General features: G+C 35.3%; 1 protein-coding gene across 13 annotated transcripts in view; it reads right to left on the reverse strand.

Annotated features, from left to right (window-relative positions):
- Positions 1–733: 733 nt before the first annotated feature.
- Positions 734–19,996, reverse strand: part of LOC105195108 (CREB-regulated transcription coactivator 1) — a 35,840-nt gene continuing 16,577 nt past the window's right edge. For 4 of the 13 annotated variants that reach the window (XM_026133605.2, XM_026133595.2, XM_026133604.2 and 1 more), the window contains 12 exons: positions 16,985–17,249; positions 14,703–14,805; positions 14,298–14,448; positions 13,121–13,216; positions 10,426–10,575; positions 9,915–10,061; positions 9,199–9,360; positions 8,357–8,362; positions 7,632–7,694; positions 6,097–6,171; positions 5,523–5,679; positions 734–5,067 (listed from right to left, as the gene is read on the reverse strand). In XM_026133605.2, the coding sequence (XP_025989390.2) occupies positions 4,850–5,067; positions 5,523–5,679; positions 6,097–6,171; positions 7,632–7,694; positions 8,357–8,362; positions 9,199–9,360; positions 9,915–10,061; positions 10,426–10,575; positions 13,121–13,216; positions 14,298–14,448; positions 14,703–14,805; positions 16,985–17,249 (1,593 nt within the window). In that variant the 3' untranslated portion in view covers positions 734–4,849. Of the gene's footprint in view, positions 5,068–5,522; positions 5,680–6,096; positions 6,172–7,631; positions 7,695–8,356; positions 8,363–9,198; positions 9,361–9,914; positions 10,062–10,425; positions 10,576–11,522; positions 11,571–13,120; positions 13,217–14,297; positions 14,449–14,702; positions 14,806–16,984; positions 17,250–19,996 lie in introns of all 13 variants that reach the window. The other 9 variants (XM_026133597.2, XM_026133600.2, XM_026133599.2 and 6 more) reach the window with 9 other exon arrangements.

Here is a 19,996-nt window from a genome sequence, read left to right on the forward strand (position 1 = left end):
TTAATTTACTCTAAATAACAATTACAATACAAATCATAAAATTTAATATTTTATTTTTAAATTATTTTTTTGATATAAAATAAAGAAATATTATTTATGTATGAAGATGATTTTTTTCTTTTACATAGGTAAATTTTTTCCTTAGCGGAGAAAGTTTTAATAAGTTAAAGTTTATGTCTTAAAATAACTAGCTAAAGTTAAAAATTAATTTATTTAAAATTAACCAAGTTAAAAGTTATTAACTTTTTAACTGGTTACTATTCAACCTTGTATTTTTTGAAGGCATCATCACAAGATGCATTCTTACAAGATACACTCCTTTTTTAAATAAAAAATAACTATGACTTATCCAGTTACTACAATCATTCGCGAATGAAATCGAATATTACTTGATTATTAATCGACATACTTAAAATCGCGTTATTTTAGATAATTACGCTTTTCAAATAACTTTTCGTAGTGTATTACTAAAATCGCGTGCGAATTGATCGTGTCGTTCAGGTAACGATGTCTTGACGAAGGCTGTACATTTGCGAAATATTCGCCGCGATTGACTATCTGTTAGTTGGATTAGGACGAACTTCAGTCTGACGAAAAGGCTCGTTACTAAAACGCTCAGGCACCGATCTTTCTTAGAAAATCGCAGACGCTCTTGTCTTCCCCGGCTTCGTTCACTTATCCGCTACTTAAAGATATACGACAGGTCGGAAATTAATGGAAAGTTGAATAAGAATATTTTGGAGCAACGTTTTAATCGCTGTATAATCTCTTTGATATCTATGGAAACTTCTCTGTACGATATGTAACGAATCATATACAAAGCGAAGAAACATTTCAAAGAACAATTTACCGGCGCACAAATCGATCGTACAAATGTCATGCGAATGCAACGATTGCGAGATGCACATGGTATACGCATAGCCGACACGAGCGAACCACACGCGTGGCAAATAACGTGACGGATTTGGCTTGGTATTTAGTGTGTGTCGAAAGAGAGCTCTTTTCTTTTTTATTTAAAAAAATCGATGTCTGAGAAATGGTGTTCACAATAATGTAGTACAACAACGTAACGGTATTACATATAGATAATATATATATAATATATATTTATATATATAATATTATTTATAATAATAGGTAATTTTCTTTTACCACAGTATAACATGGCTATATACAAATATTACAAATTTTCTTTCATTAAGCCCTCGCGGATCGACGTGACCGATCGATCTAACGCGAGACTATAGGCAGCGACGCTTTTTCATTCGCTGCTTATTTTATTTTCTTTAATTGCACGTTACAACAGGCTTGCGATTTTATTAATCTTAAGCCAGTCTCTCCTCTCCTCGATGCGATAAAACAGAGGGAGAGAGAGATAGGGAGAGAGAGCGTGAGAGAGAGAGAGAGAGAGAGAGAGAGAGAGACAGAGAAGGGAAGAGAGAGGGAGAGAAAAAATGTGTGTATGTTTTTGAGATGCGTGTCATAAAAGGAAAAAGAAATAGGAAATGTTTTCTATTAGAAATTAAGAAAAGCTAGGCACGAAATTTAGAAACATACAGGAGACAGAAGGAAATAAAGTGCATTTAAAATTCGTTTCGATTGAGGCTTCAACGTGGTTTCGTATAACAGTAAATAAAGAAACATGTATGAATTTATATGATTATACGTTTCAAGCTATAAAATCTTCCTGAGGATACTTTGGTCGTGCTACGTTGGATTATCGTGTTTCTTGTCGTGATCTTTATAATTAGAAAATACGATTCGGTGGAAACCTCATTTCGCTTCCTACTCTTTAAAAGAGATTCGCCTTTAAAAAATTGATTTGTACATAAAACATAATCAAATTATGTGTATGTGTGTATAACGCTAAATAAAATATATAGTCTATTGCGATATTATACATTTACATTCTGTCTTCGAATTTCTTCGCAAGCTTATAACAAATCGTAAAAGAGATGCCGATATTACGATCTGTATTACAGAGTTGCTGAAATTGTGTAAATGTTTTTTGTAAAAAATTAATTTTTTTCGCGTAATGTGCCTCAAGGCATCGCACATCTCTCAGTCACGATCGTCGAATTTCAAATTAAAAAGAATATTGTTGATTAGTATCGAGGCATCGTTCATTATTAAATTACAAGCAGTTTGAAATAAAGAGAATTAAATATTATTTCGAGCAAGATTGACACACACCAAATATTTATGAAAGATTATATAAATAAAACAAAATGCACAATGTCTAAAAACAGTATTTATGCAATCATAAGATTATAATGTTAAAACAGATTCTCGTTTTGATCTTTGAGGTCGATAACTCGATACTATTACAATTACACTCTCATTTGTTAAAATAAATTAGCGCTATCAGATCATATCATACAACATATATATACATTTTAACAATCATTTTACAATGTTTTATTTCGATAAAATCGATACCAAATTTAACTAAAAGTCTTACAAATTAATTAAATTCGCTTAATTATTAGCACAACAATTAACACAATAATGTGATTTTCTCTTTATGATTTTTTGCTATATATTGCACACATTACCCGTAATGTTTTGCATTTTGAATATACCATAGCTTTGAATGTCCAAAGACAGTAATGTATGTGTCAGCAAAATATGTTAGATAACAGGAATAAAACTGTCTTTCTTTTTCAAAAATCCTAGTTAAAATTTTGTGCTCTTTGTATTTCCTTTTGCAAGCCTTTTGTATTTACGGTTAAAATGACAATGATAAATTGACGTTACGATCTTGGTTAACATTTAACTTGGTTTAAACCTTATGTTAAACGACCGACGATCATATACATACGTTTATATTGCACGATTATGAATCGATAGCACGATCTTACAATCTATGACGAATATCTACGCGCTTTTGGCACCTCTTGCATTTGCATATATGCGGACGAGACTTTGCAAGTAAAAGAGAGAGAGAGAGAGCAAACGGGAAGAGAATTTCATCTATTACGATAAACTTTTGGATATATCAATGATTCAATTCTTGGTCACATTAATCACATTTTAAATATGTAAAGATTATTGTTTAAATTTCTTTCGTCAAGATGCACTCTCTGCGGATTTCTTATCGTGTAAAAAATTTCTTGTAATTACGAAGTATGCGCCAATCGATAGCTAATATAACAGCGATAATGTAAAAAGAGACATTACACTTCGTACGTACAAGAACTTCCTTAACGTCATTCCGTTATATTTATTTATCCTTGCAGACAGAGGATGATCTATATTTATAAGATATGAACGTGATATTAGCGATAGCGATTTTATTTGCGATTTACGTCTGTTGAAATTTCAATCTATTTTAATATAACGTGAAAGGTGTATGTGTGCTGAAGTATGCACCGTTGGCCTCAGACTACACTATACCATAGATTCTACCGCGCTCTTTGGTATCTCGTAGCCTGATTCCGTACACTAATCGCCTACATTATGTCTTTAACTAGAACGAAGAATTTGAATGTGTTATCGAGAAAGATATGGTATGCTACTTACAATGTGTCTAAGATATAAGGATCATCTTCTTGATTTCACAGTTATTAACAATTATCTTAATTTCACATTCGATTAATTATCGAATGCATATAAAGTATAATGTATTACTTTCAAAAAACAATTGACAACCGCCGAGGGTACACGCATATGACATTTTTTCCTGCTCATTACTATCACTGCGTTTATTCAGCGATAAACAAAAAGTATTAATAATTAACAGAGATATTGGAAATTATAAATAACCATTCTTTTCAAATGAAGTGATAAATCTAGAAATTGTTATCAGTAGCAGGATTGCATGTTTGAAACGTAGAAAAGCCTGTTTCTAAAAAATGCAGTCTCTTTGCTGAGATTGCTTTTGAATTTCTTAGATTTAATCGTTCAATATCACAGATCCAATCGCAATTTTCGATTAATATTAATCGAGCCTAAATTTGTTCAATAATACAATCCTGTGTTACCTAAACTAATTCATAGTATAACGCGAACGCGATATTAAGGGGTGAGAGGAAAATAATGAATTATTTGTACAGATTAGGTACTACTAACATAAATGTTCATGATCGTAAGTTGCTCGCAAGGATGTAATGAGGAAAAGGAAACACAAGAATTTAGATCGCTGTTGGCGTGTACCGCCGATAGGCATCTCCCTCCTCTCTCACTTCTATATCTTTATGCGTTTTTAATTACTCCTCGTTGAGGAGCATAATCGATCGTCTTTTCTATCTTTAAATTGGCCTAAACGGTAGATTACTTCACTATAATTGCATTATGATAAAAGCATGTATAAATCAGTAAACCTTTTTCTTTTGTGCTTCTTAGAGATCATACATGATACAATGTACAAAGTAGTGTAAAATAAAAAAAGGGTTAATAAAGATTTATATATATATGTATATATATATTACTTAATCGTCAAGTAGCGGTTTATCACGAGCGGGAAACAACTTTCATTGACCACTGACCTGTTTCCAGAAAATATTTCGAAAGGTTTCGGACACAAACACGCTATTCATAAAAACAATACAGATCTGACATCATGTATGGGTTATAAGATAAAAAAAATGCACAGCATTTTATATAACGAGATAAAAATATTCGCGTATAAGTTTACTTAAGAGAATTTATAATACGCTGTAAATAAAATTTATAAATATGTATTTATACATATTGACGCGCATTTCCCTGCAAATCTGCCAGTGCCCAAGAAGTGGTACCCCAAAATGTCAAAGTGTCTTACGAGTTAATCACGACACCAGGACAGAATTTATTTTATCCTACGCAATAGTCGACACGAGTGGTTGGTAAATGAGTAAAATTTCTTCCCTTAAAGTCGATCTAATCTAAAGTGGGCTTCGGCGCTGGAATCCGATATAACCATCGTAGGGTCAGCGAGCATTTGTAGACCATCCACATCGATCGGATCAAGGCCCTGTCTGAGGGCATCGTCCGATGGGAACATTTCCGGGTCAAAATCACCCATCATCGCTGTCCCGAGGTCTTTCACAAATTCCGGATTCGTAAGATCATCCGCACCAGAAAAGTCTGTAACACATAATTTTTTATCAAAATTTTTTCAAATTTTATAGCATCTATATCTCTTGGTGTTTTATAGCATCAAAGCACTTGGCACACTTTCTTTAACTTGCTACATTTCATAAAGTATCGATATACATTTAAGAATTAAGGGGACTGAGGGATTAGATTATTCGAAAATTTCTAACCATTTTTTCTGATGAGCTGAATAAATTTACGAAAGTGAAGTTTTAAGTGATATTTATACAACATATAAAGAATAGACAAATATATATTTTTTTCAACAAATCTTATATACAACAAATATTTATATAAATATATAGATGAAGTATTCTTCGTTTTTCTTGTTGAGGTCATTGTTTTGCAATGATGTCTCGATAAAAAAATAAATAAATAAAACAACTTATTTGAAAATAGGTAAAATATTTTTTGTTACGAAACGCAATTAAAACTACTGACAATACCTGTGAGAATGATCGTAGGTGTATTTGGAGTTTGCGGTGTTAGCTGCTGAGTAGCGGTGGTCGTCGTCGTCGCAGGCTGATACGCCATTTGTGGACTCGTGCTAAAGTATCCCGTGTCCCCGCTGCCTAATTCGCCACCGACATTAATCACGTCGCTCTGGGGCACAAATAACAGGTACATAATTAAATAAAGATAAATACGTAATGCAAACTTCACGCAAACAGGAAGTATATTAATTTGGAATTTCTTTTTATAAAAGCATGGTTGTATCATTAGAAAACTAATTAAAAGTTATATTAAGATTAAAAATCAAGTTAAATTAAAAGTTAATTTTAAAAAGCATTTTTATATTGAATTAGAATGCCATACTTTTTTCAAGTTATGATTACTGTAAATAACGAAACAATTATAATATGGATCATCAAATAAATTGAGATTAAAAGTTATTAACTTTGCTATTTAAATATAAGTTTCTTATTTAACATTTAATTTTTGAACTTTTTTAGTAGCCAACCCCTCCTATAAATATAAAAATATTTTTCCAGAAATTTTCAAAGACGTCGATCTTCTTACCTGCGTGTAATTCGTAGTGTGATTTGGTGAGCCAATAAACGTCCCAATTGTGTTCGCCTGCACTGGCGTGTCCATCTGAAGTAGAAAAAAAAGAAAGAGAGTCGTAAAAATGAGCCTGGTATCATTGGTAAGCCTCGAAAAGATTACCGCGATCATGATCTAATCCGATTCGTCTTTAAGTGAACGCAACGTTGATTCGTCTCGCGTGTAACATGCGTCTCCAGCCCCCAAAGGCTTTTTATAGAATGATCCGCGAGGGACGTCGCACGCGGGAGAGAAAACAGCGGAAGAGGAGTATAAAGGGAGAAATACGATCGTAAGCTCGTAAGCTCGTGTCGCTCTCGTCCAAAGATCGCCCGTTCTTTAGAAATCTATCACGACATCGGTTACCGTTCGATTTCCGGATACTCCGTCTCGCTTAATAGCCATTGTTAAATGAAATCCGCTTTTCGCTTAGTCGGCCGCCACGAGAAACTTATTGCTTCGTCCTACACAAGTCTATTATTTCGCACACAAATTTCGACACCTGGTCACGTCTATTCGCGTTTATTTAACTTCGTCTGAAAGAAATGAGTTATCAGATTCGTTAGATCGCTCTTGAAGTCTCAGACCTCTAGCCGATATCTAAGAGGCTATTACGATATTTCGCGCGAATGCGGATGCTTGATTTGCACGATGCTTTTTATCTCGTAAAACATCATTGTCTTTTTCATTTTACCATTTAAATCGATAGCTCGGCGCGCAATTGTCCGTGCACTATCAAATGCCATGGTAATAGATACTCGTGCGTGTAACGACGAGGGAATAAAAAGGAGGTATCATTAAGGTTCCCCCGCGATAAAACTAGTCCTGAAACACAGCACGCACGCAAAAGGCAGAACTTTGGCATGTGCATACGTAACGACACGCGCGTTTCCAACTTTTGCGGGATATCAATTGAGAGTGCGTTACGAATCACGATTATTATTAGCCTCCCGTATTCCTGATAAGCATAAAAGCCGCTATTACGTACTTTAGCCCGTTTACGGTTTTTAACGGCGCATTTAGATCCTTAGAATTTCTCCTTTCGATCGGGGAGTAATGTTTTAAACATCAGTGTATGGTAGCATATTTCACCGCCAGTAATATTTTACCCTAATTTACAAATATTTCACCCCTCTAAGATCTGATATTTTTCCTTCGCCACAAGTGCAAGCGAGTACCACGCACGGGAATACATTTGGCTCGTTTATATGCAAACCCTCGCTATTCGAAAGATACGGCACTCGTACAAATTCACAGTTCTTTTTTTAACACGCTAACTAAGCACTCGTTGAATGTCTAAAATCTTGTCGTGAAAATAACAAGGTTTTTACTTTTTACATTCGATCTTTAACAACTACGACACACATGTAACAATAGACATATAATTAGTAATTTTCGAGAAAATACTTTTTGCAAGCTTTTTGTAAAAATCATACGACGACACAACACTGGACATATTCTCAATACTGAATTTGCAAATAAAAAGGTTTCAACTAATGGCGATATTTCACCTCTATCTGCGTGGTCCAGGTGCAACCGAGTTCCATCAGCTGCTGCGCAAATTTGGGCCACTCCTGACGAATGCAGGCAACAGATAAACAGCAAGACTTAAGACTATAAAGTCTAGAGGTAATCAATCAAATATAATTATAGAGCCGTCTTTTACGGCTATAATTATAAGGCTAATTTTTATTTTACGAATTTAAAAAATCTATTTTTTTTAAGTCAATACTTTTAACTAATTACGATTATAATTTCATTTTGATGCATTCCACTAAATAAAAAATATCAAGATCATTTGAAGCCTATGAGGAACGGAACGTTTGACGATGAGCGGAGTAGAATATCAAGTGATTCTGACGGAATAATTCATACGAATCATTCGTTTGGAATAATTCATCGCGTAGCATTAATTATAGCCTTGAAGGTCAAATCGTTTGAAGAGTAATGTATATTATATCTATTGAAATTCGCAAAACCAATCAGCTTGCTTGATGATAAAAACGGTATTTATACATGTATATTATTGCACATTAACGATCAAAATATTTTAATGAGAAATCCAAGTCCAAACTTACAATTGTAAAGCTAATTAAGTTAAATTATAACTGTTTTGTAATTCCACTTGCATCTTATCAAAATTTCAATTGTTATCATCAACATTCGCGTTCGCCTTTATTTCGCTTTTGACCCTAACTATTCATTAAATACGAGCAGTTTAGCGGCGAATACTTACCAGTCCCTTCGACATGCATAAAAAAAGATTGAGCGCCAATTAGGATTGGGTATCCCTTAATTAATTATAATTGATGAATTGATCGTAGTTACATAATTACAATTGTCGGACGAATTCAGATCGAAATTAAAGAACTGTATCTTTCGCGCCCGTGTGTGCGAGCAGTACGGTGAAAAAAATTAATTATGGCCAATCTCTCGTTTGTAAATATCAATTGCTTTATTGGGAATAGTGAAATAAAACGCGCGAGTATTTTTAACGTTACGGTCATGCGCGCGTATACCAAATAAGTCATAACATGCTGAACACACACACACACACACACACACTCTCTTTCTCTCTTTTTCTTTCTCTCTGCAAACACCCGAATGCAATTATATGTCGAAATATTGCATAAAACGTGTAGCACGTGCGTTATAAGATTTAACGATAGTGCAAATTCGCTGATTCCGCGCGTCGGCAAAGAATAATTCGAAACGATTATTTATTAACTATCCCCCACAAGCGATGGAAACTATAAATCAAATTTTCCCTTCTCTAATTGTAAGATAAAGCTTCGATGATAAAAAGAAGAACACGAGTACGATCACTGGACCACTGCCAACGTGTCAATCGAATATTTCCGATAACTTGGAAAACTTTTACTTTCCCTCACCTGAATGGAGCTCGAGCGAGCCGATATTTTAATTTTACGAAACTTAAGAATTTTGATGTCAATCGATGATCTAACGTCAAAATTTAAAATCTCTTTTTTTCAGAGAGGTCCGGCCGCGAGACTTTAGACGAACTCGACGCATAAATCAGTTTTCCAGTCATGCTTAAAAAGCGAATGACTCACGTACCATTGTGAACTGTTCGAAATCCTGCTGGAGGGCCGCCGCTTGCGCCTGATTGATGAAATAAGTATTCTGATCGATAGCATCAGACGTCAAGCTGGGTGGACCCGGATGTCCTGTAGGACTAGGCGGCGCCGATGGGTTATTGCTATAACTTAAAGGACTTCCCTGAAAAAGGAATGCGCACTACTTTCAAACTTGTTAGTCGCACGAAACTATTATTATGGACACGAGAACGCTCAACTTTTCTCACATTGGATGAAATTATGTATGTATAATCTTTTGCATCATTATTATTAAATTATTGCAACGATGACTCTACATGATGTTACCAAAAAATTATGTTGCATCTCTCAAATACACATAGAAAAATACGAACCCTATTATTGAGAAAAACGATTATTCGATTTACTTTCTGCTTTCAAGTAACTTTAACAAAGAATATTTTTCTGATTCTTTAATAGTCTTAAAATATACTCATCACAAATTTAAAAAAAAATTATTATCATGTACTTAAACAAAGTTTACAATCTTTTGAAGAATATTATTAAATTTTATTGAGAAAAAAAGTTAGAATAATAGGCAAATAAAATTTTTATTTTTTTCTTAAGTTGTAATACTTGTATGAAACAAGTTGTGTATTTTTTCATGTGTAGATTCGTTATTAATAACTTGTTATCTATTTATATTTTACGATATTTTATGATAAGAGATGATCTCACTTGAACAGTTAGACTAGGAGACGATTGCGGCGACGGCCTGTTCACTGACTGCGTGGATCTATACGATCCCAACGAATTGAGCTGCGATTGTTGATGTTGATGTTGATGTTGCTGTTGCTGTTGCTGGTGCTGGTGCTGCGACGTTTTCTGTATATCGATAAAATCAATGAAATGCATTAAATAACTATTAGCAACACAATCACTCGTGCAGCTTATATAATATTATATAGTGTTGTATCAATTAATATCTTCTATTTCTCGAAATTTGTTGTGATAAATAGATTTTCTACTCAGTACAGCTAGATTAATTAACTAAACTGATTAGACGTTTCAAGCATTTATAAACATATACGAAAATAGAACAAGATTGTATCTAATAATAAATTTAATGCGGTTTAATGCAAAATGAATTTGAATGCAATTTCTAAATGCATCTTGTAACAATACTACTCGCATATTATGATAAATAATAATTTTCGAAACGTCCGACTTGGTCGGCCGGCGTACTAACTGGACTTTGCGGCACCGGACTGTGCGGTTGTTGATAAATGTAATGGCCAGCAGTCGGGCTGTGAGACGTCGCCGTCGGCGCCGGTTGCTGCGGATAGCTCTGAAGATCCTGTTGCGAAGTACTTGTGCTGTTTTCCAGTGCCACACCCTGCTTCATACCCATCGCTATTAACGATCGATCGTCGCTCTGTCGCCTCTTTCGTTTTGCTCTCTCTTTCTCTCTTACACAAAACACACACACACACACACACACACACAATCCTTTTTCGCGCTTTCATATAACTAAACTCAACTGAATAGATGCTACATAGTCGCAGCAGGCTCGCGTAATCGATCTCTACATCATTGATTACAGCATCGGACTTGCGGAAGCGGTTCGCCGCAACAACCGAGTTGCTTCATCGAATTTGTAGCAAACGTTCGAGCTCGACTTCGAAGGCGTGCCATGTGCTACATATTTACGAATTACGCTTTTGGCAGTCGAATGGGTAATATCTTGGCACGTAGGCTGTTTTCGTACAGCATCCAAAGAACTTGATCTCCGTGAAAGAGATAAAATCCGCGAAAGAAATGTTCGTCGACTAGAGAAGTTGACCTCAAAATCGGCCGAAGACCCTTTCGGAATCTTCTTTGGAAAATTTTCAAATTGTCGATCCGTCAGGCGCGCGACGCGCGGTGCGCAGCGCGGTATCACGAAACCTTTATTTACGACATTTATTATACAACGCATTGCACAAATAAGCGAGTGGTCGCGCGCGCACGTTGAAATCACTCTATACAATTATTATTGCATAACTTTTACTTTTCCGTTCCTTCTGCCAAACGACAATTATCGCGGCCGGCGGCGCTACTTTTCCAAGCCCGAGAGACGTATGTTGCGACGAGCTGGTACATACACACTACGCGCTTTAGCATACACACGTTTCGTTATTGATTGTATTTCGAGTCTGTCTGCAAGCTCGGTGCTATATAACAAGCAAAACAATAAAAATGCCACGGTGTTAACGGCCATCGCGCGACCAAGAGAGGCAGCAACATAAGCGTATACCGTATTGTTACATACGTCGTGAGAGCGAGAAACTTGGTGTGTCTACTAACCTTACACGTGTGAAGAAACCTAGAGTTAACAGGCACTGATAAATGGGTCTGCAAAATAACAAACACAAACAACCACTACAACAAAGGCAAAATAAAAAATAAATAGAAAATTAAGAGACAGAGAGAGACAGATCGACCGCGAGCGCGCTTACGCCGTAATTTTGCCCGAATTTTTCTGGCTGCCGCTGAAATATACGTCCTGATATTAACGAATTAGATATATGCGAACGGAAATAACTGTGCGTTAAAGCCTGGGGTTTTTCTTTTCCATTAAAAATATGTCGCGCGCGCCAGCGCGACGCAGTTTTCTCGAGTAATTCATTTCGCGTTTGCACAGTACGGTTTAACGATCAGTATTATCGAGCGGGCTCGATAAATGTTATTAAATTCTATATTAATAATGTCAGGACGCATTTAGGTCACAAGTGCTTTCCATAGCGTGCTGCAAAAGTTTCATTTCGAACTTAACGCTGCATAATTGCGCGCAACATTATATCCTTGTTACCGTTAACCATAGAAAATTACCAAACGCTAAAGAAAAAAGTAAAGTTGATATATCCAGCTACGATGGAATTTGTATACTCGAACATAGAGAGAGCATGCCGAGGAAAATTGCTTTTGCTCGTGAAAGATACTAAAATCCTTTTCCGATTAAAGCAATGGCGTCTTCAAACATTACTGAATTAGTGTGAAAGCAATCCAATTACATGCAAAATTTGTTGCTAAAGGAATTCTTCGCGTTTATATTACGTAATACGTCAAATGTAATACTCCTCGCGACAGATAATATTTCTTGAGCTTTCTTTCTCTTTTTCACTACGCCAAATAAACTATAACTTTTTCCTGAAAGCAGCTGCGGTATCTCTATCTAAAATTCTATCGCTACTCTAATCGAAACGATCTAACATTTAAGAAAGCACAGAAAAGCACAAAGAGTATTCTTCTCATGCAACCATCGCATCCTAATTTACATTTTCCAATAAACAACATCGCTTCACGGAACCGAGGTAACATTTCTGGCGATTGTTTCTTTAAACTCTCTACGTGTATTTAACTTTTAAATTTATTCACGTACGTTTTTTGTTCATTTAAATTTCGACCATACACCATACACGTATATGTATTACGACAAAAAGTTTTCTACCTATTGCCGATTTAAATATTTCGAATCGCAAAAATACGCTCCCCTCGATTCCGTAATCTGCTACAAGATGCGAAATATCCGAGCGTTCGACATCGTTTCGCGATGTAAACTTAATTAAAGCGTTTCGCTGGGACGCGACCTCAAAGAATTTTCAGAAACTGGTTTTAAATTAAAAAATCCCAAAATAACTTTCAGGTCGGTCCAAGTCGTTCTCGGATATTTCGCGAACTTTGCAACATTCTACAGCAGCGGCTTTTAATCGAGATCTACGTATTATCTTTTGAAGTATCCAAGATAGTAACTCGTGCATCGAGCTCTTTGAACAAATGGGTAAATTAAAAAAAAAAAAAAAAAAAAATGTGTTGAGTCGTGTCACTCGTAATTAAAAATCCGCTGCGCTATATAACGGTAGGCACAATCTACAAGTAATACTTGGGGCCACGAGGATATTTACTTGGACGCTTGATGGATCCTGTGAAAAGGAGAGCCTACCAGCTTGTGCCAAGCTGGTCGGGCTGGACAGGTTTGTGGGACTGCTCGTTTGAGGACTCTGGAATACACCAGCGGTTCGACCATTTCAAAAAGAGACTCGTTTTCAGTGGTAAATTCTACTTGTCTACGGCTCGCCCATACTCGTGGCCCGATCGACGACTTCGCTCGTGTGAGCGGTAAAAAATGGAAAGAATATATGAAGCGAACGCGATTGTCGATAAAACGGAAGACTGACCGAGAAAAAAACGCGAACGAACAATTTTCGATATCGACATCTGCCTTTTACCTTCTTTAATCGGATATTCTTTCGGCCACATCAATTGTAAAACATAAGTAAGTTAACCGCTTTCAATGCGCTCAAATGCAGAAACAGATTACTTAATATCGATATCGATGAAAGCTGCTCTTGTTTTAAAACAAGTGCACTTTTTTCTGTAAACAGTTTTTATACTTGAACAATTTTTTAAGGAAACTTATCAGATCGTCAGTCACAGATACTGGATAATTATTGTACATTTAAACAGAAATATAATTTAAAGACAATTTTTAAGAATTTTTGCAAAATCCTGACCCAATTAAAAAATCGATAGTCGATAAATTTAAAATATTGTATATAAAAATCAATCTCTCATTCGATACAGTAATTCAAGTTGAAAGAGATTAAAAGCTCTAACTGTTATTGCGCATCTAAAGTCTGATAAAATATCGAGATTTTATCGAACAGACCGGATGGATGAAATTATCCGTTGAATAGCAATGAGTAATGTCGCGTATTTATAGAACTTATTGGCGATTGTACATTCGCGGGCTATAATCAAAATTGTATTTCATTTTTTCATGTACGTGCAAAATCACTCGGAGAAATATATCTGTTGGCACGAAACAATAATAGTTTTATCATAATGGCACTCGAACCGTCCTTCATTTTGAATGCCGTTTTACAGATATTTTCTTCGAGGATTGAAGATCACATGTGAGAGAATAAAAAATAGAAAAAAATGGAAACGTCGCGATGTAAAAGCGATGAAGACTCGTTCAGAAACGTGCAGCCTCGCGAGAAGTGCGTGTAAGATCAAGAGGAAAAGAAAAGAGAAAATGTTATTGTAGTCGATGGTACGATAATCGATCGAACAACTTACATTGCTGAACGGCGTACTACTCGAATGATCCTCCTGGTCCAGAGGCGTGTGAAGTGGCGACGGAAAGTGTACGTTGCTCAAGTCGGGCAACGACCCCGTGTTGTTGCCTATCGGTATTTGCTGTCCCGGTGGTTGCGAGCTCGGGTATATGCTGTAACGAAAAATTTCGCCAAAATTGCAACTAACTCGATTAACTCGCGACGTAATCAAATGAAAATTTTATCGGATGTAATTCCACGATGTATCGGTCGTTCGATGTTAAAAGCGCGAATCATAAAACCGATTGTGAATCAAATGTTTCGCGAAAGAGAAACATATTCGAATCTTTTCGCTATCCGCGCGAAAATGCTATTTTTTTAAAATGCCGAATATCGATATCTTAGCGATTCTTTTAACGGTACGTACTTAATCCCAGGCACTCTAGGCATTTCGCACGAGGATCTTGGTCGTTCGATGAAGCCATGAGAATCTCTGTTATCGCTGCCGCTTCCGGTCATAACGTGCTGATCTGTTAATTAACAAAACATACGATTTATCAAGTTTCATAATTATGAATGATGTCGATATTATTAACATACGCGAAGACTGTCGATATGTTAACGTGCCCTGGATTCTCTTCTTTCAGACAATACCTTCGCTCGCTGTGTTATTGCACGATGCTGAATATAAAACGATCATTTCGATATCAGCATCTTCCGTTACGGTTGTACAGAATGCATGAGATCTCTCGAACTAGTTATCCGATTTCTCCAGAGCAACGTAATACCGTTTACTAACGTTACTGTCGTATATAACGTTTCACATGCCTCGTTGTAGAGTGATCTCTAGAGCGCGAGATCGCTCCACAAAGTTTCGTGATTTGATGCGATCTAAGGATAATTTATATCAAAACTGTACCACGTTATTGCATCGGGGATTTTGCGCCGCGCCGCCACGGCATGAAGAAGAACGAGCGTTGTTTCGAAAGAGGATAGACTTCTTGATTAAATTTTACCAACTTTGTAATCGGCGTGTAGCAAAGGCGTCTAATTAGTTACGCGAATGCAAGACAACCACATAAATGGAACCGCGGGAGAATTCTGGGTTCACAGTTTGTAGTCGCGAAAGCCTTTAACGCGTAAATTAAGCCGCGTGCATTTCAGAGAGAGGGGTGAGTTTGTGGAATCGATCTCTTTGTAAAATTCTCTAGGTAACCGCTTAAAAGAACAGAGCAGCATCGCGAAATAACGAGATAATAAAGCGATACGACGAAATTTCCAAGCTGAGCCGATTTGCAAAATCGCGTCAAAAGTCAAAGAAGCAGCTTCGCAAAACAGTGAGTGTTTTGTGTACGTTGAATTGATTGATGTAGAGCGACGCTAAAAAAGCTCTATGTTATTCATCTTTTTCTCAAATTGTTAAATATCGAGAGAGTAAAAAACGTGGTTTCATCTTCTCGCAAAATAAATCACATAAACTACACGGCATATCGTTTCAAGCTCATATAAATTATTAATGGTTGACGAAATAATAGGTTCATGCGTGAAACGGTGAATTTTATGCAAAATGTTTGATTAATCGCCCTTCTCTTTACGACGGACCGCAATCGACGAAATACATTTAAAAAATTGTAATACCTCAGCGTTTAGATAGGTTACACGTGATTTCTCAACCAATTGAGATAGAGTAAATGGTTCTGTTTTTATTTACTTTTTATAAACTGAGGGGAAAGTGGCCGAATGCGTACCACTTGAATTATTTTTTATTATATTTCTCATTTTTTTTTTGTACCGAGTTGTACGCAAATAAATGTTAGAAATTGAGAAATTTATTCGCTTGATGTTTCAGATACCTATTACTACTAACGTTTAATCATTTGCCAATAACAAATTAATTTTTTTATGGGCCATTTTGCAACATGCTGTAAAAAGTATGATTTAGACTTAGACAACCGATTGCCTAAATCTTACCTATGAGTTTTTTTAATGTTACTTTTGAAAGTAACCTAACAAATTTAAGAATTAAAATAATTAAAAGTTTAAAGAATAATTAACTTATTTTATTAATAAAAAAGGATCGAATATTAATCTTTATGTTTAATCTTTATAATAATTGTATATACAATATATGTAAAATATTCTAATCAATAAACTTTTTTTAATAAAAACATAAAAATTCAATATAAGATTGCATGATTATATTACTATCAGCAATATTGCATAATAAAAAATTTTAATATTAGTTGTATGTGATTTTTTTAAGTGTAATTAGCACGCTTAAAGATATATTCTATTAAATTTTTATCTATATTACTAATTTCTCATTTATTTCATATTTTTTAACACCGAATATTGCTTATACCGAGTATAAAAATGTAAAACGATGAGATACGATTTAGGCAAACAGTACGCATTCAACAACTCTCCCCTACTTGAGGAGACACGAATAGACATTAGTTCCAGAGCATTAATTTTCGTAAGATAAGAGTACGTAGCGAGTGCTTTGACGAAACCTTGTATTACATAAGGTCCCATATGCTATCTCGGCAATGCGAGGCGCGTGTGCACAGATTCCCGCGGTCTTTCACGCGGCATCCGTCGTTGAGAGAAAGCGCGCGTCGTGGGTCAGAGTCATCCGGCGCGTACTGGTCGAAACAGGTTTACATGCGCGTTAGAAATAAAAGGAAAAGAAAAAAGAAAAAAACCAACATGCGTCGCTACCTCGTCGATGAGGGATGGCGGAGGTCGATTGGCAAGCCTCATTGGCGCTCTGATGCAAAGCGGAGTCCGAGTTCGTTCTCCGCCAGGTATCTGGCGGCGGTGGCGACAGGTATGGCACGCCGCTGTACGGCGACGTGTCGTGCCTCTTCTCCATCGGGCGAGATCGCATAGGTCCAACCCCCATGCTCCGGCTCCTGTTGTCGCTACGGTACATAGTGTTGTGTTGCATGTCTTCCAGATTGCTGAGCATCGTCTGCAAAGATACGCGCAAACCCTCATTGAGGATTATAATTGGCATCGCGGCGATGCACGACAGCGTGCAAAGATTATAACGTAAATTGACGGTGAGGAAATCGAATGCGAATCGTGCGATAGCGAGCGGTGCTGAGGTGAAGAAAGTAGTTGGTTGAAATGGAAAATAGTTGTGGAAATATTTCTTCAAAGGATATGAAAAATATTATTTCAAGTAAATACTTTGTGTAGTTAAATCACTTGTCATTCATTAACAAGTAGCTAAATAATTATTTTATTATTTTCTATTTTCTATTTTGTACTCTTAAAAGAGAAAATAATAAGTAAATAATAGAAAATAAAGAAAACATATTCATTAAAGTTTACATGTACACAAAATATTTATTTCAAGTAATATTTTTCACAGATACATCCTTTGAAGAAATATTTCTATGAATCTACTTCAATTTTTTTCCAACACTTTGCCTCCACTGCTTTATTGCGACACAGTTTTTTATACAATTGGTTTTTATATAATATTTAGATCGCAACTAGCGATATTTATATCGTATGAGATGTAAATGTCTCTTCCGCAATGTTTCAATCCAACAACATAATTTTAGATCTTTATTTGCAAAAAAAAAAAAAAAATTGCGAGATACGTAAGCGTTGACATTCGGTCATGATATTCAGTCTGATTCAAAGCAAATAAAAGTGCGAGAAGGGCAACTAACGATATCGATGCTTCGGGAAACAAGAGCGCAAACGACGATAATTAACGAGCAAACCATTCTCGCTGATAAGATAGGATTCTGAATTTATTTCGAATCATACAGTGCGCTCGAGAGACGTCTTCACGAAGACACACTTGCGCGCTTTATACCGCGTAGAGAGAAAAGAGTCGAGGTCGAAGCGAAATAATTCACTTCTATCTCACGTGCTACGGTGGCAAAATCCGGTCTCCAAACCCTCCAACCACCAACGAACCATTCAACCGATGGCGAAGAATTTTCTCGCTCCGCAAATCCCGCCTCATAAAACGTCCACTTTACGACCCGCCGGTTGTTGTTGGCGTTATGAGCGACGATTAAAACGACATAAAGAAATTTAATGCGGGTGTTAAGACGGTCCGGATACCCATAGAAATCCCATTTAGCTGTCTCACCTGACAAAATTCATATCGCGTTCCACGAGTGAGCAAAATTCAACACGTCCACTATGAATCTCTCATCGATGTCCTGCGTTTTTAACAATAACATAAATTTTATGTTGCAATCCATCGAATGCGTCGTCACCTCGCTGCTTTATACGACGGCTATTTTTGCTGCGTACTTGATTATCAAGTTTTTTTCAGCAAACAGTTGCAACACCCTTACGTTGGTCTCTCGCGCAGAGAGACGCAAGGAGATGTGCAATAAGGACCACTTCCGAGAACCAATATCTCGCTGCTTTACCAATATCTCGAGAAAAGAAGACATTTTGCAAATTGGACGCCGCTAACTAGATCAGATAATACCGCCTTTTTGCTTTTAAAATACTTCAAAGGTGAAGATTATTTACTATATTTTCTACATCTTATAACCTTCTCTATGAAGGATTAAATTATTCTTCAGCTCTAAACTCGTATTCACATTTCCGCATTCATCTCGCGATCTTACGCGGAAAAAAACACTGACAGCGAGAGAAAAAGTAATTATAATTATCATAATTTATTAATAATTGCAATTATTTATAATTCATAGTTATTTTCGCCAACTACTTATATATTTATAATTATTTTAACTATGCAAATTACAGTTATTAGTTACTATTACCATGTAAACAATAAGTGAATATTTAAAAAATAATTTACTCATTATATGTGATTGCATTATATGTTATTACAGTAATGTTTATTTTATTTTTATCATTCACCTCTTGATATTTTACTATATTAATATTCAAAGTTATCTTAATTTATAGTCAAATTTGTTCATACTGATAAAATGTATAAACACGGTTATAATTACTAACATTAGTAATAATAACTATATTTTACTGCAAAAAAAAGCTTCAAACCATAATTATTTTATCTTGCAATTATAATCAGAAATACCAAACACTTTTCCGGACAATTTTGTTAAAATATAGATCTGAAAATGTTGTGAAATGTTATGTAATTATACCATTAAAATATTTATATCGGAGGTTAAGCCAGTTAGCAGAATGTTAAACTTTTTTGCAGCAATATTATCATGCTTGTTTTACTACTCAATGTTATCACACGAGTGTCCTACTATTTTAATGATTCAACATAAAATTATTTAATATACATATAAAATAAAAAATTCTTTTCTGACTTGTACACTAGGAGAAATGTTTTGTTATAGCAACAAATAATTTGGTTAAAATGTTCAAACAAAGCTATTTTAGTTAATATTAACAAATATTATTTTATTTACATGTATTTTGCAGAAGCAATTAAATTTTTTGTTACATAAAACAAAATAAAGAAATTTGATGCCTTCAGAAGCGGTTTAATTATTTATTTAATAGCACTTTTTAACAACAGTTAAATATTTTGTTTTGTATAACGAAAATTTAATTACTTTTGCGAGATACATATAAATAAAAAATATTTGCTTACATTAATTAAATAATTTTCGTTCCATATATTTTAATCAATTATTTATCGTTAAAACAAAACATGTGCATAACTTTTATAAAATTGTTTTCTAATCTGTATCTAGCTATTATAAATTTTTAGATACTGCCGTAAAATGATTTTTT

The sequence above is a fragment of the Solenopsis invicta genome, chromosome 5 (assembly GCF_016802725.1).
Source record: "Solenopsis invicta isolate M01_SB chromosome 5, UNIL_Sinv_3.0, whole genome shotgun sequence".
Lineage (NCBI taxonomy): Eukaryota > Metazoa > Arthropoda > Insecta > Hymenoptera > Formicidae > Solenopsis > Solenopsis invicta.